The sequence below is a fragment of the Aricia agestis genome, chromosome 18 (assembly GCF_905147365.1).
Source record: "Aricia agestis chromosome 18, ilAriAges1.1, whole genome shotgun sequence".
NCBI classification, from domain to species: domain Eukaryota; kingdom Metazoa; phylum Arthropoda; class Insecta; order Lepidoptera; family Lycaenidae; genus Aricia; species Aricia agestis.
In genome coordinates this window covers 11,164,359-11,189,952 of record NC_056423.1, presented here as the reverse complement: position 1 = coordinate 11,189,952, position 25,594 = coordinate 11,164,359, and the positions used below count along the sequence as shown (strand labels likewise).

Here is a 25,594-nt window from a genome sequence, read left to right as displayed (position 1 = left end):
CCACTACCTGCTCGATGATGGCGCCAAGGTTGACAGAGCTACCAACATTCAGGAAAGAAAAGGAGGTAAAATCTGCGGAAACGGAAGTGCCTATCTCAATTATTATGCTTCAAATAACGGTCAGGTGTTTAATGTGACCGTGTTGTACTGTATATGTTTTAAATTGTAATTTTCCATCTTTTTAGTAAAAGATGGCCCCGTGCGAGTTTCTTACGCCGGTTCTTCTCGCCGGGTTAGTTCCCGAACCGGTGGTAGGCACCGTAGTATCGACGTTCGGTAAAGTTTTTGTAAAAAAATTACTCCGAATAAAAATATTTTTGATTTGATTTGATTTGATTTGATTGCTTTATAGTTTTAGTGAAGTATGTGGGATATATTTGGAACAATTTAAGGGTAGGTAGCTAAATAAAAAAAAAAAAAAAAAAAATTATTAGACACTACATAAAAATCAAGTGAGGTGAAGCGCCTGCTACCCTATATAGGTTAGGAAACCTGTAGTTAGGGCTAGCAGTCTCTTTTCCCCTAAATACAGAACATACAATTTTTATACAGTATTAGCAATAGTTCCTTAATTACAATATGTTATAAACTTATGTATTCTAAATGGCACAGATTTTGACTCAGTATAGTTATGATTTTATCTATTTACCTTAAGTTGCCTATGTACCTAAAATATAAAATGAATGACGCGTTTTTTATTAATCTAAATAATAAATAAAAAAAAAAAACAATATAAAAATATAGAACAATAGAACTACGTTGTAGTGAAAAATGTGAGAACAACAACAATAATTTCCTCAAAAAAAAAAAAAACAAACATTATAATTACTTACTACAAACAACACCTATAATAATGTCTCATATTTATGGAAACAGTTTGGATAGTTAACATTTACCCTTAGGTACTTACACTAAATTATGGCACATAGGTAAATAAATAATTATAAAAAAAACAAAATAAATATAAAAATTAAACAATCATCTAAAAAAAACAACTCAAATACTTCTTAATAAAACTTTGAAGTAACAATTACTAATTTATTTTATTAAACAAGTTCAAACTTATCAGGTAAGAAATAGTAATGCTTGTTAGCCGTCATGTTAAATGCTATCTTTAAAACCTTCTGTTAGGTAATTAGAATACAACAACCATAATATGAAGAAACTGTCAAAAAATGCTGAAAAATATTTTTTTCTAATATACAGGTTGTTAGGGTGAACATCGTTATCCTTAAAACCATCAAATGAGCCCGTCAAAATGAACAACCTTTTCTATGAGAACAATGCTGGGAACTCAAAAAAATCCGTCGTCGTACCCATACAAATTGCCGATCCGGGCAAAAAGTATTCCTTAATAAAATATTACTTTGTAGTTTGTACCTATTTCTTAATAAAATATTACTTTGTAGTTTGTACCTACCCGAAAACACAGCCGCTGCTCAGTGATATGTTTGGCATAATAACTTTTTTTACACTAGATACCTACATTTTATTAAAACTACATTCATCGACTTTCAATACTAGTACGGGAGCCCTAGAACAATTTTTTTTTACTATCAAGCTAATTTTTTGTGAGTAGCTTCATTTTGATAAGACGAACAACATTTTTATCTGCAAAAAATCTTGAAAGTGGTAGCTAACAGAAATAGAAAGTATTACATACTTTGACTTGATGGTCCTAAAATATGGATTGTTCTATTTATAGGACAATGTTACTCTTAAATTATATAACTATTAACCTATCAATATACAAAAAAAATCAGCTTGTTAGGGTTCCGGATGAAATCTCACAAAAAATTCGCTTAATAGTAATAAAAAAAAAATGTTCTAGGGCTCCCGTACTATACATAAAAAACACTTACCTATTCAAAATACACTATATCACTCTCATGAGCTAAAAGGAGCTCATTTCGGTTGAATGAAGATTCTTTTAGGAATATTTGTTTAACTATAGACAAATCGTCAACAATATCACGATCAATCAATCTTGTCCTACGAAATGCTAGACGAGGATTTTTTACAGTTTTGAAGAAAACTACGGTGTACTTATATCGTCCGCTAATTTCTTTGTTAATTTCTTGAACATTTCCAACATAATATGTCCCAAGTCTTTTTAATAAAATAACGCACCAAAACGAAATCACCTTCATTATATAGAGGGTCATCGCTAATAACCAAATGAGATTCATGGTGTTCGAAATTTTCTGTGATATTCGTCATTTCATCGCAAACTGAATGTGAGTGGTCCTGATTTATGATCAGCTCGTCTTCACGATGATGTTCGTAGTGTACGTCAGTATTAAATATTTGACTAGCAAAGTGTTTGGCATTTGGAATTAAGTCAGTCTCTTCATTTGTTTTAATTAAATCAGTCTTATCTGCAGTCTTAGTTTTATTTTCTAAATTAGACCCAAAAGCAAAATCAAATTCATCATCCTCTGCGTCACTAACACAGTCATCTATGTCGGAATCATTGTGTGTACTCATAATATCGCAGTCCGAAATGCTAGTAGTAGATGAATCCTTTGATTTCCTCTTTTTGGCTCTCTTTTTGTTAGGTTTTTCTTCATTTAACGGTTTTTCGATTACTTTAGGTTTAGTTTTTTTTCCTACACCTTTTCCTTTACCCTCAGTTGATCTTATGGAAACAGGAACATGAACCTCTTCAACGGACTTTTCACTATCTGTATTGTTTGTGTTACATAACCCAGAGGGGTCTGGAATTGGATCAACATAATATGGATCTAGTATCCCCTGCGTCTGGTCTGGCATCGACTCTGTCTGATCTGGTATTAGCTGCGTCTGTTCTGGTTCTGACTTTGAAGAAGATTTTCGTATTTTTTTCTTGACGTTTTAGAAATTTCTGTTTTTTTATTTGACGTTTTCTTTCTTTTTGACAGTTCTGATTTTTCATTCTGATATTTACTTAAATCTTCTGCAGTTACGCTCTTACCTGGTTCAACAATAAATCTCTTCTTTCGTCTCGTTCTATCTTTTATGACTAAAGGGCTTCGTATTTCCATTAACATATTAGTTATAGCTGTAGATGCAGCATCCTCTATTTCTGCTTCGGGCCTGGTAGTCACTTGTTGGGGTAGCCTTGATTTAGGACGATTGGGATCAACAGGGTACAGTCCAGATTTGTTAAAACCAGCCTTTATTTAATTATTAACTTCGGCATCTTTTTCAACTAACTTTTTTTTTGATTAATTGTTCAATTTACAGGGCTAGAGACATATGCTTTAGTTCATCACAGTGTATCGTATGACATCTCTTCTACTATTGACTTGCTCCCATCTAATGTTGTTTGACATGTCTTGGTGGTTATTGTGAGACCAGATAGGCCGGGGACGCAGGGTTGGGGTTGTACTGAGGGATTTATATCAAATCCTCTTGCTTTAACTGCTGTAGAGGTTGGCTGTCTGATCGGGTCTTCCAGCCTTCCTATTGCTGCGAGGGTCTCTCTCTGACTGGAGACTGACCCTTCTCCTTTGTTTGGCCCTTCTGAGGTCGATTGTCCTGACAGGTTTTTCTCGACTGCGGTGGCTGCTGCTTCGGCTGGTTCCTTCTTGAGAGCGTGGATGGTGGGGCGATTTGTCCCACTGTCTTCCTCGGATATACTAAGTTGTTGAGATCCATATTCTTGATTTAAGTAAGTTACAATTGTACTATTAAGTGCCTTCCAGGCTTCAATGGGATCTTTCTTCAACACTTGGTGCCAATCCATGGGGAACGCTCGGGGTACACTTTCGTGAAGGTCGTTGAGATATTTGGGTCTCAGGGTATAGATAAAAAGATCTCGAGGGCACCTAATCCGAGGAAGATTGGGAAATTTCCCATAATAGTCATCACCTCCTATGTGTATATGGACATCTTGCTGCCTGGGACTGGTCAGCTCTTCGGCATCTCTTGATGTTGATTCTGACCCAGATTCAGAAGCTTGTCTTGTTTTTTTAGCCGCAGGAGGTCTATGAGAGCCTGAAGCAGACGGAAGTTCTGGAGTGGGGGTTCTTGATATTGATTCCCTCAATTTTCTAGCGTCAGTCTCCCTTAGTTTGCTGTATATGCTGCCGTCCCCCTGTTGTTTTCTCTTTGATGTTTCTCCGGCCTTGTCCTTTTCTGTTAATATCTTAAGCATACGCTTCATTATCTTTTGTTCTCGATTTGTGGTATTATGAGTGGTTCTTAGCTCCTTTAATATGATTTGGTCTTCGAACACTTCCTTATAGGTTAAATTATCTAAATGTACTAATTTTGAATCTTCTGGCCTCATGGACAACATGAGTTCCTCCTTCATTCTTATGAATATTTCATTGTATTCTTGTTGCGTCTCAGTCATATTGTCAAAGTAATAGGTGATAATGTCGTTTGAAAGTAAGAAGGGAAAATAGTTAAAGATGCTCCGGTTAGAGGTTTGTGTCATTAGCTTATTAATTGTTTATGTCCTTTGTTGTTGAGTTTACACAATAGTTAAGGAAATGCACTCTTCACTAATGTTTTGTGTTTTCTTCCCTCAGTGAGTTTCCACTTAGTGAGGACATCTCTCCAGTAAGTCTTAAGAGGAGCAAAAAAGGCTACGTCTAGGGGCTGAAGTAAATGCGTAGTTTTGGGGGCAAACATACAAATGAAATATTAAATTCTTCACAAAGTTTTAAAACACTTTCTGAAAAGTGAGATGACAAATTATCACCGACTAATACTTTTGGACCCGTCTTATTGCGGACATATGGGACTATAATTGTATTAAACCAGTCCTCAAAGCATACTGAATCGAACCATCCACTTTTGGATCTATTATATCTCGTCCCTTCTGGACCACCCTCCATCCATGTATCCCATAAATTTTCCGATTTGTACATCACATATATTGGCAAAAGTTGGCCAGACGCAGTGCCACTAAACATCAACGAAATTGATGTTTTAGAATTACTAATAATGCGCTCTGGATACTTGCATCCTCTTCTATATATATTTTTTTTACTACCGGGATCATCAGTAAGGTTTGTTTCATCATAATTTATGATGCAGTCTGCAGGAACTCCCTCAATAGTTTTAGTATAGTGTTCAAAAAAGTTATCTATATCCTGGCATGTTATCTTAGCTCGATCTGTGGAGATATTCGCAGATTTGCGGTTCGAAACTATCTTACCATGTCTTTTTAGAAAATTACGCGCCCAGTCAACCTCGGGTAAATTGTTTTCAAGCCGATATATATTTTTAACAATTTTATTGAGGTATTTCTGGCCAAAAATACGAATATCTGTTGCATCATAAGGAAACCCCCAGTCTCCTATCAATAATATGTATTTGAGAAATATTTTCTCTTCTTCGGGAGTAAATAGTGTCGGATGGCCAGCGCTTGCTTGTGTACAATTGACATTACGAGTTTTTCTACTCAACGTACTTTTTGGAACACCATAAGTATTCGCTGCTTCAGTTAAGGACATTTTTCCGTTCTTCACACAATTTATTGCTGTTTGAAGTTGATAATCTTCGTAATTTTGATACGGCAGATATGCTTTTCCATTTCGTGTATTTGTATATTTTCTTACATACGTACGCACCATGTTCATAAAACTGAAACAAAATGCCTACCCTTAAATATTCGAAAAATGCATTTGGGGTTATTTGGTACACCACATATAATCTTAGCAAAACTATCACCAGCCTCGAAAGGGGCTATTTGGAATTTTGTTCCGAATAACCCCAAAACGGTTTCAAAAAGCCCCAATTTATAAAATTAAACAAATATGGCGATGTAAACACGTTAGGAAACGCCGGTATAAATAATTAGAATCACAAGAAAACATACGATATGTGACAAATCCCATATTCATCTTACCTCCAAAAACTTCTCGTAACACACCAAAAGTAGGCCACACATAAATAAGTACAATTTTGACGTTTTTTTTCTAAATTAGTTTTGCAGCACTCACGATAGTTTCATAACCTCAAAATTACGTCCCCCCACTAGAGTTTTAGTTGAAGTATTGCCAGACGAAAAAAAATAAAATGTAATACCAGTAAAACAAAAGTTATAAATTACCAAATCTTTTTTTTTTTTTTAAATAGCCCCATGGTTTTCAAAAAGCCCCACCTTACGGTATATTAATTAATTATTGTTTATAATAAAGGCACAGTATAGCAATATGACATATAGGGACTAATATTGCTATACTGTGATAAAGGTTAGAGCTATTTGTATGTGTGAAACAAGTGGCAACTGACCATTACTTAAGTAAGCTTGTTTTATTTTTAGATAATGTTATATTATGCCTAATTAATAACATAGCAGGTAAGCTAAACTATCCCCTTTGCTTTGTATGTATGGCTGACCATAAGTTGTACTACATGAAAGCTTTATTCTATAATATTATTGCAATAAGTTATGCACTGGCATTAATGCTGAAGACAGTATACAGAAACCTAAATACTAAACTTACCTATATTAATAAAATTTCCTATGCTACCATTAATAAGCACTATTGGCCTATTGCACATCGAACATAACCCGTCTGTTTATACTTTAGAGTTATCTTAATTCTAACAATTACTATCAGGTAAATTATATCTCCAAACTGACTACAAAATAATTATAAATTACTCTGCATAGTAGCCTACTAATTCGCTGCGCATTCTATGATTTGGATTGTGTGTTTGTGTTCTCTGTACATTCATAGTTCCTGTATTAATATTGCCAAGAGCTAATATAGTTTCCCAAGATTCAGGGTTAACGACTTGATTATCATTGGGAGGTGTGTATATTTACCACTTCTTCTTGCAATATTGTGTAAAAAAGCTGTTGCAATTATTATTGGGAACGAATTTTGCACTGTCACTCCTAAACCAATGGCCATAGACGCAAAACGCCTTTTCCACACTCCAAACAATCTTTCTACTCAATTTATTGTTCTAATGTGAGATTCATTGTGCTAATTTTCAGCATTACATAGTATGGCATTGTTCTATCATGTCCCTGTTACATGCATACCCTGCATCTCCAACAAGAACAGTGTTGCCATATTTGTTCTGTTCAAACATGGCTCTTCTATAACAATTATTAAAAATATAAGAATCATGTGTACTTCCTGACCATCGAGCAATAATATCAGTAAACTCTAATTTTGTATTACAAATTGCCCGAATGTTGAGTAAAAAATAGTTCTTCCTGTTGCTAAATGTTTCTGGACAATATCCACCTAAAAGAAATATTACTTTGAATTAATTATTATGCCTATAACATATATTTTTAGTACATATAAACGATATTCATACATTTATAATGAAATTATAAGTTCCTACTCTAATAATCAGTATGGTACTTTTGAGTAGTGAAAAAGTCTCGAACCTTACTCGTAATCTTCAATGGATTCCAAATTCCAATACTAACAAAACCGTTGGTTACGACGGCTTAACCCTACAGTCGTCGCGCTTGGAAAAAGAACGTAAGTGGTCGCGTGGATTACATATGTAATCCATTTTAAACTAAGAATAAAACGAGAGTGTAATAATCAATTTGGTTTATTATACTTAAAAACGTAGGAACATAGAGTATTATTTATTATTTTATGTACGTAAAAAAAACAAAACAAACATTTTCTCCTTATTTTAATATAAAAATGGCACTTTAGTTTCAAATTGAGATCAAATATTAAAATTAAGTAAAAAAAATAAACTAATCAGTGGTTTCTAAGCAAGAAGAACAAACATATTTGGAATGGTCCGGGCAAACGAATTTGGTACAAGAATTACATGTTCAGCGAGTGCTTTTATTTCGTGACCTCCCGCAATCATGGCAGCGACCTATTGAGCTACTTCGCGAGATGTTGAAGTAGATGGTTGGGTTCCGACTTCAGAAATATTTAAAAAATCTTTTATTTTGAAAGCTAAATTCCGTGGCAGTGATTTTTGCTGTAACCTCCTATGAGCCAACGGTTTCATCCATATCAAGGCAAGTGAAATTAGAAACTCACGTCTAGTAATCTTCTCGAAATTTTTGTTCGCTGTATACACGCATAGAGTATTCAGTGCACTCAGATTGAGCAAATCATAAAATACTGTTACTGGCCATCGTCTAGAATTTCTAGACACATCATAAAGCGAACACATCTTGTCCACCAGATCAATACCGTTTTTGTCCGGTTATAATAAGTGATAATTTCAGGTTTTCATAATCATAATCATAATCATCATTTATTTGCAAAGAATGTTGTTTCCAAAGATCTTATAGTTATATACAGTATCAAACACTCTGCTTTTGAAGCATGCAAAAATTATTATAAATATTTAGTTAATACAGGGATTTAACATTATCATTTTTCTATATTAGCCTTATTAGAAGATAGCTACACATTCATTAATAACAATAGAAAAAAGTTTCCTACACTATCCAGAGAGAAAAAAAAAACTACATTTAATCGTCTGTCAGTGTCAAACAATAAAAAAAAACGAATTGTCAAATATCGTAATTTGTTCGCCATGACTTGAGGTTTTCATCAAATCTGCAATGTCATCTACTTTCCACGTGGCGTGAAACATGGAATTACAGACAACAGTCTATAATTATGATGTTATGCTGTGTTACAATTATTAGTTATAATACCCAAATCCAGCAAAACTACGCTATCCTGAGGTGCACACACATACGGTAAGTAACTACATTTTATAAGAGCCTTCTCTCTGATGGAGGATCTTACTGCTTACATCTTACTAGTCTTATTCTAATTTTTACTTCTTGTTTTAGCACCCATCTTAGGAAGCTGGAAGATTTGGATAAAGTTGCACATGAGTTATGACTTGAGGTTATTCATGAATACTACTTACATATTTTATTATCCTGACCACTACAACAAAGACATTGATGGGTAAATATGAGTTATCCACTAATTTTTTCATAAATTGTACCTATTAGTAAACTTAATGCTAAATATTTCAATTGGTCCATGATAAGTAAAGTCTAAAAACTATAGAAAAATATACAATTTTAGAACGTGTCAATTACAGTTAGAATAAAGTCATTGGATTAAGTTATAAAGGATTAATTAATTATAAGTCAACACTAATACACAATTTTGATGTCGAGTAAGATATTAAGATAAGAAAATGTCAATAGAATATTAAATAAAATTATAAATAATATGTCAATCAATAATTATATAATGAATTCATTTAGGGAATAAAAACATTTCTCTGCCAGCCAATTAAATAGTTTTTTCTTAAAAATAGATAATGGATATTCTTTTATGTCATTGGGTAATTTATTATAAATTTTGATTGACATATTATAACATCCTTTACTGGCTAATGTTGTTTTTGAGTTTGGTAGAACTAACTGGTTTGGATACCTAGTATTTCTATTTAGAAACTGGGACTTTTTTGTATAATATTCTGAGATATGTTTTTTGACAAATATGCTTATCTCATATATGTATAAACATGTCAGTGTGAGGATATTTAACTTTTTAAAAAGAGGGCGACATGATTCCATAGGGTGAACTCCACATAAGGCTCGGATACACTTTTTCTGTCCAATAAATAGTCGAGATATGTCTACAGAGTTGCCCCATATTATTATGCCATATCTAAGAGCTGACATGACAAAAGCATGATAAGCCATTAACGCAGTTTCTGCAGTTGCAGTTTTGTGAAGGGATCGAAGAAGATATACGTACTTGTTTATTTTTTTGGAAGGTTTTGTCAATATGTGCCTGCCATGATAAATTATTGTCAATGGTTATACCCAAGAAGTTCACAGTCTTAGCCTCTTTTAATACTGAGTTGTCATATTTTACACACAGGTCTTTTGCTTTTCCTTTCTTACTATAAAATTGCATGTATGTTGTTTTTTTTATATTTACCTTTAAATTATTGTAGTTCAGCCATTCGATTACGTCATTTAATACTCGGTTTATTTCTAAATTATATGTCAGCTCATTCAAGAATTTTATAATAATAGATATATCATCAGCAAAGAGTGTGAGGTTGTGAGTTATAAATTTCGGCAAGTCATTTATATAAATAATAAATAATAGGGGGCCCAGAATACTCCCTTGAGGAACTCCTTTTATGTTTTTATTATTTAATTTAGTAACATTGAGCCATTCAAGAGCTGGACCTCTAATACCATAATGCTCACATTTTAATAAAAGTTTCTCGTGTTTAACATGGTCAAACGCTTTAGACATATCAAAAAATAAGGCAGTGACTGGTTTTGTTTTGTCCACACTTTCTATAACTTCCTTTACCAGGGAAAAGCTTGCTAGAGTGGTGGATTTTCCTTTTTGGAAGCCATTCTGCTCTTTGACTATAATTTCATGTTTTCCGAGAAAAGAGGTGAGTCGTTTGTGCATAACTTTTTCGAACAGCTTTGAAATGACAGGGATAAGTGTAATATTATTTAATTTAAGATAAGAAGTGAAAATACTTTTGTTAGTCTTTATTCAATTTACTTATTATTACATAGTACAATTTTGAAGCACTGTTGTAATTGCTGTCTTTGCTCCTGTGCAGGATGTGCAAAATAAGAAGTAGAAAAATATTGTCTATGGCTGCTTCCAAACGTCAACTCAAATGTCATGCGTCATTTTCGTATCAATGTCACTTCAGAGTTCAGTGCAGTACAATGGTATTGTGTCAATTTTTGATTAAAATATTCGTTTTTATTTGTTTCAAATTGAAATAATTTGAAAGAAAAAAAAATAGCTTTTTTCGACGGTAAACAAAAAATGCAGAAAGGAATGCTCAATATAGCTATGCATATATATCTGGTGGGTTGTGATAAGATGATTAATTACAGTTGAATTGGATGTCAAGCAATCAGGTTAGTTTCCCAATTGGTTTTCATAAGTATTATTTCTCTTTTGAAAAAACTTTCTGTTGAATATATTCCTGTATTTTACTCGTAGTTATCACAACTGTTCTACTTACAGCTATTTCGCCGTCCACTGATTATTTCTTGGAGAAACCAATGTATGCTACACACTAGGTTATCCGCACTTTTTCTATTCAGAATTTAGAGTTTTTAGCACAGTTTTAATATTTTTTTATCGATAAGATCTAGGAGGACTTGTTTATCTTGCACTTGACCTTTCCAATTGCTTTCATCACCTGTGCTGTTATCAATTGCTGTATCATTATGCATTGTAGACATCATGATCACAACTTTATTTGGTTTTGCTACGTAGGATGCCATTGTGTACGGACTATGAAAACCAAAATTTGAGCTGTATAATGGGTTTCCTCTTGCTATCCGAAATTCTCTTGGTACATCTCTTTTATCTTTTCTCACCGTAGCAACCATTGTAGTCTGGTTTTCAAAAAGTCTTTTAGCGACATCAAGCGATGAAAACCAGTTGTCCATCGTGATATTTATATTTCGACCAAAAACAAGTTGTGTAACTCTCATCACTACTTCACTACGTTCATTACTCAGACGATAAGGTCCGTTAGGATGCTGTCCAGCATATATTTCTAAATTATATGTGTACGGATAATGAACATCGACAAGTGCAAATACTTTTATGCCATATTTTGCAGGCTTATTAGGAATATATTGTCGGAAAGAGCATCGCCCTCTGAAAGCCAACAGCTGCTCATATAATGTCATTTCTGCTCTTGGGATGAAGTACTCTTTACAATTGGCAATAAACAAATCAAAAATTTCTCGTATTGGTGCCAATTTATCAATCGTAGCGCGGATATTGCGATCATAAATATCATTAAAGCGTAAATTTCTTAGAAGAAATTCAAATCTTTGCAAAGACATTGTTAAATAAATTGCGTCGATCCCAGTGTGGTTTCTATGTTCAAATATTTGTTTACAGTTGGTCCGGTTTAATTTCAAAGCACCACACATATACAAAATCCCAAAAAATGCCTTCATTTCAAGAAGATCCGTCAATTTAGCGTCTCTCTCTCTTCCGTACTTGGTCCTGACAGATTCGATTTTGATATTGGTGTATTTGACAATTAGATCAATCATATTATCATGTAAATAGAGAGATAAACAGTCTTCAACAGTTGTTTTCTGCCGTGCCACACCTTTGGGTCCAGGAGGCACGAAAACAATATTATGTCGACGAGTTCTTCCTCTATTAGATGGCGCAGTCATTGACCAGATAGTCTTATCAACACCAACGTAATACTGATCAGCTACTGAGACAGAGTTATTTTCGGATACCTCATTTGGGATGTCTGCCTCCTGCTCAGACTCGGACTCGTGGTTCTGCTCCTCAACAAAGTCTTCTTCATCATCCGAGCTAGAAACATTGTCAGAATCTTCCCTTTCTTTAGAATCTTCATGAAGCCAAGCTTCAATTTGAGCAGCACGCTGTTGATCCATAGTGATTCTAAAATCAATTATTTTTATAAGAAATATGCATTGTGCCAGTAATTTATTAACCTAAGTTAATTTAATATAGTATAAACTTTAATAATAATCAGATAAAAAACAAATACAGTTCAAAATAACTACAAAATTATGGAAAACAGAAACAATAACATGAAAAAAAAACTTACGTAATAGGTCGCGCGGATTACAATAGTAATCCGCGAACTTAACGGGACTCCTGTTCGACAACCACACGCGATTGGCGCTCGCGCAGCACTGAGCGCATGATCCAACTATCCAGTGTGAAGTACACGGAGCGACGAACGATGTCACTGCGTAGTTTTTCTGAAAATATACTTAGATTTGCAACGGTGAATTACTATTGTAATCCGCGCGACGACTCCAGTGTTAATAAGTAAATATGTACCTTTCGAGCGCCATCTATTGAGCTAGTTGGTCGCAAATTCTAAAATGTCAGTTGCCTATAATCCCGCCTTAAGATAATAATAAATAACAAGAATGTCAATGAACTACGTACGGAACTACTAGCGGAAGGGCGGGGCAGGGCCGCGCATGTGTCCATATTTTATGGTGTTTGGTAGGATAACTTTGGAAGCTATTTCTCTTTCTTTTATTTTTCACAAGGATATATTCCTTGTGAAAAATAAACCAATTCTTTCTTCCTGCCAAATATTCAAATTTGGCAGGAAGGTTAAATTGCACCATTTATTTATTAGCCTATCTAGTGTCCCACTGCTGGGCAAAGGCCTCCCCCAGGATCTTCCACTGTTCTCGCTCCTGCGCCACCGATAGCCAGCCTGGCTGGTATGCCTCCAGCTCGTCACGCCACAAAAATATAATTGTACATTAAATTTTCATTGCCTGAAAAAACAGTTCAAACATTTTCTGAAAATAAAAAATAACTATTGGTCTAAAAAATAACTATCAGGATCTGTGATCAAAAAGTGAGAAAAGAAATTGCCTCTAGTAATATTTTTTTTTTTTTTTTTATCTAGCTAATATTTATTTTTTATTTATATTATCACCTTTACAATCCATTAAACAACAATTTAGCATATTACATAATAACAAAAACATTTCATTAGGTACACTTTACAGGAACATTGGCAGCCGTACTAGTATTAACTGTGTCACAGCCGCCTGATGTACTGGCAATAGGATATAACAACCTTTATAAAAAAAAAAAAAACAAGTACAATGTGATTACCTACTGATTGATATTACAATTTTGAAACAATATAAAAAGTGATAACTAAAAATAAAATTGATTTAAATATTAAAAACGAAATCAAATAAGATTAAATCAAAATAAATATCATTAAATTAAATCAAGTCAAATCAAATTAAATTAAGTTAAATCAAATCGAATAAATTAAATTAAGCCAAATTAAAATAAGTCAAATGAAATGAAATTAAATTAAATAACTTAAATAACATGCAATTAAATTAGAAATTAAATAATGACCATTCCATGCTATTTAAAAGATTATGTATGATTATATTATGTGTGTATGACGTATGTGCAGTGATAGAGTTTGTGGATGTGTGTTTATGTGTATGGATTTTGCATGTATTTCTCTGAACTATTGTAGTCTAATGTAATTAACCATTTTTTTAAACATTGCTTGCATTTTCGGTAAGTAAGTGGGTATATGTTGTTTAGTTTATTTGCCGTATTATAGAGGTATGCGGAAATAACGTGAAATTGGCGTCTAGCAAGTGAGGTTCGGTAACGGGGCGTGGAGCAGATTTTCCAGGCTGTTCGTTTGTTATTCTGGACATATGGTATTTCTCTATGCTTACGTAGGATTGCATTCATTATGAATAATTGCCTCACAGTGAGCACGGAGGACTCGCGATAGAGTTGGTGGGTGCTATACCGCCGGGGAAGTCCATAAATGACTTTAAGGATGGCGCGCTGGGCTCGTTCCAGTGGCATCAAAGTATTAGCCGCACATCCTCCCCACGTGACAATGCAGTATTGAATGAGGGATTGAGCTAGAGCGAAGTACACACACCGCATTGTATCAACATCCGCGGAGCTTTTGAGTTTGCGAAAAACGGGAATCAGCTTTCTTAAGCGCGCTGTTAGAGCAATTATGTAAGGCAGCCAAGAAAGATTATTGTCTAAGGTAAGTCCCAAATACTTGATGGTAGTTGTTTGCGCTAGCTTCGAACATTGACATAAGCTTCCGGAGCATGTATGAGCTATGATACAAAAATTTTTTGGTGGCTGAGAGTTGGAGCGTGGTGAGAACGGTATGTATTTTGATTTTTCTATGTTAAGCGTCAAAAGATTAGCATCCAGCCACTGCATAATCTCTCTTATAGCTGCCTCTGTGTGCAACTTAACTTTGTCCCAGGTGCTCCCATAAACAATCACGGCTGTGTCGTCAGCGTAGCTCAACAGTTTGCAATTCTTCAAGGCAAGTGTACACAATGAATTTACATATAGCAGAAATAGGGTGGGGCCCAAGACGCTACCTTGCGGAACTCCATAAGTGAGCTGAGTTGTGCTGCTCAAATATTCTCCTATCCTTACACGCTGAGTGCGATTGGAAAGGTAACTCCGGAAAATATCTAGAGCAACACCGCGTACTCCGACAGACTCTAATTTACTTAGTAAAAGTGGCACAGATACTGTATCGAAGGCCTTAGATAGATCTAAAAACACTCCTAGCACTTTGTCTCCATTATCTAAATGCTTGGCTATCGTTTCGCTTAGCTGTAGAGTCGCATCTTCCGTAGATTTTCCCCTTGTGAACCCATATTGATTTTCTGCAATGATGTTTCGTTTATTTATAAAATTAATTAACCTAGTATTAAGTAGCTTTTCTAAAACCTTAGAAACGATCGTAAGCACAGAAATAGGTCTGTAGTTGCTAATTACGTCCCTGTTGCCATTCTTATGAATTGGACGAACGAGCGCACTTTTAAGAGCGTCTGGAAAGACGCCAGTAGAAAAGCATAAATTAAATAAATAAGTCATGTGGGGAATTAAGTACTTCATTGCATTTTTTAAAACTATTGTTGAAATATTATCTATACCAGTCGCACAATCATTTTTGAGATTTTTTATTATGTTTTCTACTTCTGCGTGATCAACATTACTTAGGACCATGGAGTCACTCTGTCCTGCGAGTCGTTGATTTATTGCAGTATTTACAAAGCCTAATGGAGTAATTTTTCGCTTAACTAATATTGCATCAGCTAATGTTTTACCGATTCCTCCAAAGTAGTTATTTACCTGATTTACCGAATCTTGGGGATTCTGAGCAACTTTTAATAGGTCAGTGGGTGGCATGTATGAATTTTTTAAATTTGTTATTTTGTTAATAGTGCTCCACATTCCCTTGGGATTATTTTTATATTTTTGAAACTCATTTTTTTCATATGTTATTTTTAGTTTTTTAAGCAAGTTGTTACAAAAATTTCGATATCTCGTGTAAGTTAGTTGTAAGATAGCATTATTAGGATTAAGCTTGGCTTTTTTATGTAAGTTATCACGATTTCTAATACATCGTATGAGACCTGGAGTAAGCCAAGGTTTAATGGGGCGTTTTTTGTGCGGAACTCTTAATTGTGTAGAGTTTGCAGAGATCGCATTAGATATGATGTCAACAAACATTGACACTGCGACATTCGCGTCGGTCGAACGATATATCTGACTAAAATTTGCCAATGCAATATCATTATTTAAATTATTGTAGTCAATTTGGGTACGCATTATATTCACTTGAGAACGCTTGACTCTGCAATCTAAAGAATATATGATTGGTACATGGTCGGTGACCAACGTGTCCAAGACAAAAGTTTGTGATCGACGGTCCGTTTTGACCATGACGTGATCCAAGCATCTATCTAGGCGTGTAGGATGTAGATGCGCTGGGAGTAGTCCATGCATAGCTAGAGTGTCCATATACGCACAACTGTTTGTGTCAGAACATCCTTGAGCTATATTTATATTAATATCTCCGACTAGAATTACTGACTTTACATTCTTTAGTCCTAACAAACATGAATCCAAGCTATTGCAGAAATTATCTATATTTTTGTAAGATGGTGAACGATACACGCCCATAATCGCAATGTCGCTATCGATGAGTTTAATAATTACGCTATTTGCATCTATTAATTTGAAAGATATTTCTGTTTTTATATTATGTTGAATATTCGATCTAATGTAAATAGTAACACCATCATTTTGGTTGTAATAGTTCGAAGTATATGATATGTAGCCTTTTATTTCAGGAATAGTTGTCAGTTTACTCAGCCAGCACTCGGTAAGCACTATAATATCACATTGAACAGTTATTCTTTCCAGCAAGAGTAGTAACGAGTCAAAGTTACAGTTTAAGCTCCTGATGTTCATATGCAAAATATTAAGAGATCTAATTAAGTTTTTCGATTGGTACTTTAGTTCTTCTGGGCTACATACTATTGATTGCGATACCTCTATGCAATCAATATCGTGTGATATATTAGTCATAGTATCGAATTTTATGTACATATACACTTAGAGGTAGAGACAACATACAAAATAGGTTTGGCCACTTACACACTGTATTAGAAAGACGTATACAATAATAATTATAATATTTTGATAATATGTCAAGCAATTTAGGTAGGGTACATTCTTTAGATGTGGAGTTTATAATTGTGTTTAGTTTGTGAGAGTGTAGATTATTATTTGTACATAGCGTTTGTGTGAAACATGATAATAAATTTAGTTTTTTTACTAACAACCAATAGATAATATTAGTTAAAGTAATTAAATGTAGGTACATAATATGAAATGCAGGCAAGTTATTATAAGTAATATCAATTAACATTAGAGATACTTTTTTATAACTAAAATACAGAAGAAATCTAAATAGTCATACTATATCAGGCGATTGAATAAGATTGTCTAGGTCCGTTTCTGATGAAATACGTCGGCAGGGGACTCCTTCTTTTTTGCGCAGGTATACTTTCCCATGGGCTGTCCAGCAGTAAGCATATGCGTGCTTCATGCTAAATTCTCTTGCTAGGTAGTATAGTCTCTTGGTATTTTGGGTCAGACATTCTGTCACAAAAATTGGTTTCGACTCTCCTTCAATTTTTAAGTGTGTTGTGCATAATTTATTGGCTCTATTTACTTTGTTATATGATTTGAATGATGATAAAATTTTGTTTTTCTGGATAACGGTCGTAAAATCAACAATAATATTTTGTTCTTTTTTAGTTTTTAAACGGAAAACATCACGGATTTGTTGATCATCTATGCAGACATTAATTTCGTTACCGATGTTCTTTACATAGCTAAGCAGGTCCTGTTGAGTTTCCTTTTTTTGTATGGGAACATTTCTAACTTCTATAGAACTCTTCCTCAGACTTTTTTCCGTGTTTTCCTTATACTGTTGCACCTGCTGTTCAAGGCTCTTGATATATTTCATGTTGTTGATTCTCTCTGTCTCCATTTTAGATAGTCTGTCCTTCATGTCCTCATATTGTTTTGAAATAAAATCCATAGATTGAATAATGTCCGAATTTTGTTTTTGGATGCCATTTACAGTTTCTTGAAGTTCTCGCTGCTGTTTAGCCATTAAATCGATTGATTTCTTAATGTCTGACATGAAGACTGAGAATTCATCATCATGCCGGCGTTTTCTTCCGCGCGGCCCTATCTCATTAACACTTTCTTTCTCAGAATTCATTGCCGATGCGTAATTGCTGCACGGGTCAGATTCCGTGACGGAGAATCCAGTGGTAGTAGGTGGTGGAGATCTGCTGAGCGGCATATTAATTATTATTGTAGAAATAGTATGTGCGCGGATGGTATTCGAGCCCGATAAAGATCGTTTGGTGGTCGATTTGGTACAGCGCCCTCTCTTGGATATAGAAGGCGTTCGGTAGCTGTTATATTAATTAAGATCGATCGATAGTCCACTACTCGTTGTTTTAGTTCTTACAGATTTACATAGATGTCGCTAGGATCGCCGCCAATTTTGCTTATTCATCTTATTTTTGTGATGATTTTATTGAAATAGTCACTAGTAATGAGCACTTTGTCACAAAAACACTTCTTGTCTTATATTAGCACTGCTGCAGAAGGGTTTTTCCGTTGCCAGTCAGAAATAATTTGAATTTAACTGATTTTTAGTTCACTGTTTTAACACTTGTTTCTAGAGTAAATCCATAGGTTTCAGGTTAGTCCACAATTTGTGTTGTGGTAAACACTTAGTCCGTCACACTGCACTTACTTTTTATAATTAAAGCCACTATTAACTATTTTTACTTGTAAAGTTTCACTAGCTAGACTTTTTGCCGTGGCTCGGTGGCGCCATCTCCAATACATCATTATTATTGAATTTTTTAGGAATAAAACATTTTGATCCTTTTTTGGATAAAAATTTATCCAATGATCAAGGATATTTTTTGAAAATCTACCATCCAAATTTGCCATCAGATTCTGGTATACCTATAGTTTGATTTACATACGCACTTTTAAAGGTATTAGCTGTTAAGAAAACAATTAAAGATATCAAATCTTTATTAAAACTAAGCTTTTTGTGATAATTACAAATCAGGGTTTTTAATAATAATTTAAGGTTCAAAGAATTAACAGGATTCCATTAAAAGTAAAAGTTTGTGATTATCAAATGGTTTTTAAAAATGATTTTAAAAGGCTTAATTAATATTTAAAAGGATTCAAATTAAAGTAAAATGTATGCACTATGGCCTATTCAGTAACAAAATGTACTAATTTTTGGAGTACTCACAGTCCTCCATAGCTTTCTTAAAAGCTTTATTAATTTTATTATTATTTGACATACCTATTAACGGCAAATTTGAATTACTACTATGAGCAGTTCCAGAAGATGACGGATGAGATGAAGATGATAGGCCAGGGTTTGAAACTGAAATAAGTGAAGTATGAGCTTTCTTTTTTAAAGATATGTTGGTAAGAATCTTAATATTTTTAAATGTATTTATTAAATATGATTTTGAGAATGAAATGATGGCATAGATAGAATGTAATGGGTCTTTGGAGTAGATTAAATATTTTCAGGGGAATGAATGACAGTGCTAATGGAAGGCGTCGCTTGACAGGAATGTGAGGGTTCTGTATCTGGCATGTAAGAAATTTGGTGCTCGTTAGGTGTACCTGGTGGCATGAATAATGAATGAGATGAGGATGGTGGGCTAGGTGATGAGGGTGGAATATATGAAACAGGAATATTATATGGCCTTGGAATGCTGTGGATATGTGATGAAGACTGAGACATACTTTGTGCTGATGGTGGTCGGCAAAATTCAAGTGGAGATGGACTTCCAAAGTGGTTTGCAGCACCAGAACTGTGATAGTGGTGGGCAGCACCAGAACTGTGAAAGCCACTGTCTGATATTTGGTTTATGGACCACATAATTCGTCGGTTTGAAACATAAAATATTCTTTTTGTTTTTCAGGCAATTTCCTGAGCAAAAGGCTCAGGAAATTGCCGGCAAAAAAGCTTTTTACTGAAAAAAACAGTTTACCGAAAAGATCACAGTCATCTTCTGTTGACTGATTTTTATTCAGAACATTGTTTAATGTATTAAAATCAGCCGCCATCCGTTTTTCTGCTGCTAGCAATTCTGGAGGGTTTTTGCGACGTCGATTACTTTGTTTTGATGATGGTGATAAGAGATTTGTGGTATCCAGGTTTTCGTCATTCTGTATTTCTGTATCTGCAGACAGTTGAGTATCCTCAGCCTAGAATAAAATGAAATAATGAATTAAGTAACATTTTTCTAGCACATAAAATAACTTTAAACATACTTATTTTATTCCTGCGGTCCTGAATTATCAATAGGATCCTACTTCGTATTTCTCATTAACCAGTCAGCTTTATTTGGACCTTAATTAGACAGACGTAAGGGAAGTGGAGTCTTAGGGATAATCCTTATACCATTGGGGTACCCTAAAGTTTAGGGTACCCCAATGGTTTAGGGCCGAAACAAAAATATGTTATACATCAGGTTTTTCCTTGCCAACTCAACTGGACTTCAAAGTACCTAGTTTGTTTCATTTATCAGATCTATACAAATAAATAAAATTAGAGTGTTTGATTCTAACCGTTGTTTACATGCATAATGCATATGAATATATTATAATTTATAAGGAGTAACTTAGGCTACTTTTAACCGACTTTCAAAAAGGAGGAATGAGAAAAATTGTCCATGTCTGTATGTTACGTCGTATTGTTGACGCGGACGAAGTCGCGGGCAACAGTTTGTGTTAAAATAAGAACTTACTATTATGAAGTGAATTAAAAGAAACTTACTTGATCCTCCGTATTTCAGGAATTTCTGCATTCGTACACACACTTCCTAAAAATGAGTTCATAAGCTCAAAAGCGAACCAGATCGGTTTATAGATTTGGTCTAAGCCTGATCAAGACTGTTGAGATTTTTTTATCTTCCTAATATGCCCGCGAAACGTAGCCATCAGCGAATATCTTTTCTTTTTTAACTCAGGAATAGCATAACCAGTTTGTTCACTAATGCGAACCCAGGCATCGTGCAAACGTTTTTTATCTTTATGATGCACATGTGTTGGATTTATTTTTATTTATTTATTTATTATTGATAAAGTACAACCACATCGCATACATTTTTTACTTAAAACTAAAATAACAGTTTGTATTATGTCTAATGCATACGACAACTACGGTGTACATAGCATTAATAACAATAATATCATGTAATTATGATTCATCAAAATTTTAAATTTAAATAAAATAATATAAACTTAAACAAATGAGTCTCTTAATTTTTTCTTAAAATCAAAATATTTATCATGGTACACATCGAGATCAATAATACAATCCGGAGCCGCCGGAGCTGAGCGTGGGGGCGGCGAGCGCAGCGGCGTCGTTGGCGCCGGGCGCGCACGTGCAAATCACGCGGCTACGCCCTGGCGACGTGCGCCGCGCGTTCGACCGCCTGCCGCCCAAGCGTTCGGCGGGTCCAGATTGTATACCAGCATATATTTTCAAGGACTGCAGTAGAGTATTAGTTGAGCCTTTGACACACTTGTTTAATACGTGTATAGAAACCGCGCAGTTTCCCGAGCGCTGGAAGCTATCGCGTGTTGTGCCGGTACCGAAAGGCGGGGGTGGCTCGGAACCCAGCGATTAAAGGCCAGTGGAGATCCTCTGTACTCCAGCTAAGGTTTTTGAGTCGGCCATTCATCGTGACCTGTATACTCAGGTTTGTAGCCAGTTGAATGACGCTCAGCATGGTTTTCGTCCTGCGCGAGGAACGACAGGAAACTTACTGGACTTAATGACGCATCTTGTACCTGCTGTAGACGCTGGTGAACAGGTAGATGTGGCATACTTTGATTTTAGGAAGGCATTCGACACAGTCGACAATGACATTCTCTTGTCAAAATTGGCTGAAGCAGGTTGTGCCCCGCATACCCTGGCTTTCTTTGCTAACTATCTGCGGGATAGATGCCAGTAAGTGGATTGTGGCGGATGCTTTTCTGAATCGTATTTCACGAGATCTGGAGTGAGTCAGGGCAGCAATTTAGGTCCTCTTCTGTTCATTTTGACTTTGAATGACCTACCTGAAGTTGTAAAAAAAACGATAGCCTTACTGTTTGCTGATGACCTTAAAATCATAATGAAAATAATAGAGGACGCTGATCACATAAAATTGCAGCAGGATATTGACAGGATTGTGAAGTGGTCCATAGACAATAAGTAAATTTTTATTTTTAATTTTTAACATGGCCACACAACGTGTAACGTCAAATTAAGCCGTGAAAATTCGGTTGTAAACTGTAAAAGTGATAAGAAAAAAAAAACAATCTGTCCAACTGATAGCTGTCAACTGTCCAAAATGACGTATTTAGATCGTTCTGCTAATCCGCGAAGTTCAAAATAAGTTGGTTTAAAATTATTTTCAAAATGAGTTCTCGAGGCAAAAATTTTACCGAGAGAGAAAAGTGCCAGCTTATGTAAATAATTTCCAAGTAAGTGCCTACTGATCACCGAATAGTTTATACTAACGACGTTCCACAATAATTATAATTATGTATTTTTTTTTTTTATGAAATAAGGGGGCAAACGAGCAAACGGGTCACCTGATGGAAAGCAACTTCCGTCGCCCATGGACACTCGCAACATCAGAAGAGCTGCAAGTGCGTTGCCGGCCTTTTAAAAGGGAATAGGGTAATAGGGGAGGGTAGGGAAGGGAAGGGAAGGGAAGGGAATAGTTGAGGGTAGGGAAGGGAATAGGGTAGGGGTTAGGGGACTGGGCCTCCGGTGAACTCACTCACTCGGCGAAACACAGCGCAAGCGCTGTTTCACGCCGGTTTTCTGTGAGAACGTGGTATTTATCCGGTCGAGCCGGCCCATTCGTGCCGAAGCATGGCTCTCCCACGTATAGATGTATGTATTTAGTATCATGTTTACTTTACTTGTTTAACCATCTGTTCTCGTATTTTTAGATACAAACACATAATAGAAAACAAATGTACCAACTCGGAGAGCGTGGTACAAAAACAGGAAGCTTGGGAGTCTATCATTGTAGAATTCAACTGTAATGCAGAGACCCGGGTGGATTTCATAAAAAATGTATGTGACACAAAAGAAACACAGCAGAATATTCGAGTTTATGTGATACAAAAGAAAATTTGTTACACAGCAGAAATAGTAAGGCAAAGTCTATACTCGAATATAAACTTGCATGTCAGAAAGAAATATTTAGGTAGTATTTTTAAATAAATAAAATTAAAGTTAAAAACTAAAATCTAACTACAACATGCAACACCCGCTGAAAAGATGTAAACAAGATTATGATGTCGTGTTTTATTAAAATAAAATATCAAGTTTTACATTACCTGTGCGGGTGTTTTATGTCGTAGTTAGGTTTTAAATGTTGCCTCAAGCAGTAGTTTTTTCTCTAAGTAGGTAGATACCTAAAAATAAAATTCATTGCAATGAAACAACAGCTAAAATCCCCGTAACTTTATTGAAAGATAAAATACAGTCAAAATTAGTTTAAAAAATTTCACAGTAATAATTGTTAACGACTATTAACGTACCTAATCGTAACCGTCGTCGTTAAACAAAACAAACATGACAAATAAATTCTTGGGATGCTACATCTACGTATGACATTCCCTTTTTGGTTGTACATCTCATATGGAACCATCTTGGACACTTATCGCAGCCAATATTTTTCTCGTCATCGTCTTCAGCATCGCTAATAAGATCCTCCTCGCAACCCACACACTTCAAAACTGGTTTTTCACTTTTCTTTTCCCTGTCATTTTTAGTAGTAGTCTTTTTTCTCTTCATACAATTACGTGTTTTTGTTTTCAAACGCTTCTTAGCACATATGTTGTCTGTTTTGTTCTCATCACAAGCTCTTTTACGTGACTGGATATTAGCTTCATGTTGAGAAGTTTTTGAAACGTCAATTAAAGAAAAACTAAAGTCAGATGCAACGTCTGTGTCATCAATAATGAAACTGTCACTTACTATAGGTAATCTGTTGATATCAATATTATCAATTGAAGCCAAGGGTTCAATAACATCTAAATCAATATTTGTATCTCTGTTATTTCTGCTGCTGCTGTTGTATACTTTGTTTTGTTCTTCATCTAACATTGAAGTTTTTGTCGTTTTAAGGTGAGGACTTCTCCTTATTGGTGGTTTTTCCGTGTGAATTTGTGCAACCGTGACAGTTTCAACTTTTGATTCCTGGTCTTCGTCTAAACTCATTGTATCTTCTGCTGCAAGTAGTTCAGGTTGTATTTTATTTTGTGCCGCAGGAATGTCATCGTTTGTATTGATATCAATATAATTTACAATTTTTTCTTCATCTGATACAGAGATTTTTCTGAGGTTTGTTCCTTTATGTTGTGTTAGCCTATTTTTTTCCCTTTTAATGTCTTGTGGTTCTCTGTCTGATTCAGTGTCAACATCTGTAATTGATTTGATATCTGCTTCTTCCAAATCTGAGTCAACATCATAGGGTTCGTCATCTGTGTCCATATATATTATAGTATCTTCTTCTTCTTCTTCACTTGAGCTGGATGTTTCTGTGGAGTACTTTGTTTCCTTCTTCTTTTCTCTTCTCAATATTTTTTTCATCTTTAAATCATGCTCCTGGATCTCATAGCAGCTACAAGCGATATTATCTTGGCAAAAACAGCTTAATTTCCTGTATTTAATGAAATTTTATTTGTCTGTAGACAAGATTTGATGAATCGTCATTGTTTGGGGCACTGGTATTAAACCAGTCAAATCAAAGCCATTTTGTACTTTTTGAATATCTTCGTTTGTTATGTAAAAAAAATCTATTTTGGACTTGGCATGTATCAAAGTGTTGTAAGCGGTTTCTGCGTCTGTAATGTCATGGCCGTATGTGACCTTTTTGTCTAAGGTTCTTTTTACAGCGCCTCCCACGCCATCTGCTGCGCCCTTCCCATGCGACGCTTCAAAAAATGACCATGTCGCAAAGTCAAAGCCCAATTCTTTAGTCTTTTTGTGCATTATATAGAAATTGGTTTTATTTCTATATTGTGTTGTAGGTCCGTCGGTAAATATATGTAAAACTTGCACTTTTGGAAAGTTTAAACGTATGAATTTCAAGACAGGGATTAGGTGCGCCCAGACTGCTACCGGGCCATGATCATTAATTGGTGAAACTGAACAGAATGACTTTTCCTGCACTTTTTCATCTTCTTCGTTTCTGTAATAGATGAGGAGGTTCTTTTCAAAACTTGACTATTCCACTTTTTGGATCTTTGTATAATTTAAAGAAATATAATTTTAAGAACAGAGTTACATGTTTAACATAAAATGTTGGTGAATTATAATATACAACAAGAATAGTGATTATTTCGTATGAGTTTCAAAATTTTAGCATTATTATAATATTGAATAAATCCAGAATCTTAAAATGGAATAATCAAGTTTTGACGAGGCTGATTGGAATAATCAAGTTTTGTTATGTGTTCTATAGGAATAATCTAGTTTTGATTCAAACCATTATGGATTAATCTTATTTTGTTCACATTAATTTAAAATCGTTCTTTACTAAGTAATATTTTATTTCACTAACCTCATTTTCATCTTGAAATAAAATAAATAAAACTCATGCAATATTAAAAAAATGTTTTTTATTTTATACTTACTTAAATTCTAACAGCCGTTTCATGTTCAAGGCAATCACATTGTTCATCATTGTCACAAGCATCTTCTT

General features: G+C 34.7%; 1 protein-coding gene and 1 pseudogene across 1 annotated transcript; both read right to left on the bottom strand.

The window, feature by feature from the left end:
* Positions 1–19,190: 19,190 nt before the first annotated feature.
* Positions 19,191–21,710, bottom strand: LOC121736232 (annotated as a pseudogene).
* A 1,459-nt stretch (positions 21,711–23,169) lies between these two features.
* LOC121735833 lies at positions 23,170–25,086 on the bottom strand. Its single transcript, XM_042126789.1, has 2 exons — positions 23,427–25,086; positions 23,170–23,300 (listed from the first exon to the last, which is right to left on the bottom strand). Exon 1 carries the CDS (start codon positions 24,478–24,480, stop codon positions 23,446–23,448), a length of 1,035 nt encoding a protein of 344 aa, XP_041982723.1. The 5' UTR covers positions 24,481–25,086; the 3' UTR covers positions 23,170–23,300; positions 23,427–23,445.
* Between the last annotated feature and the right edge of the window lie 508 nt (positions 25,087–25,594).

What these genes read in the sequence shown, in the direction of transcription:
- LOC121735833 (XM_042126789.1), bottom strand. Translation starts at nt 24,480, where the DNA reads ATGAAAAAAATATTGAGAAGAGAAAAGAAGAAGGAAACAAAGTACTCC.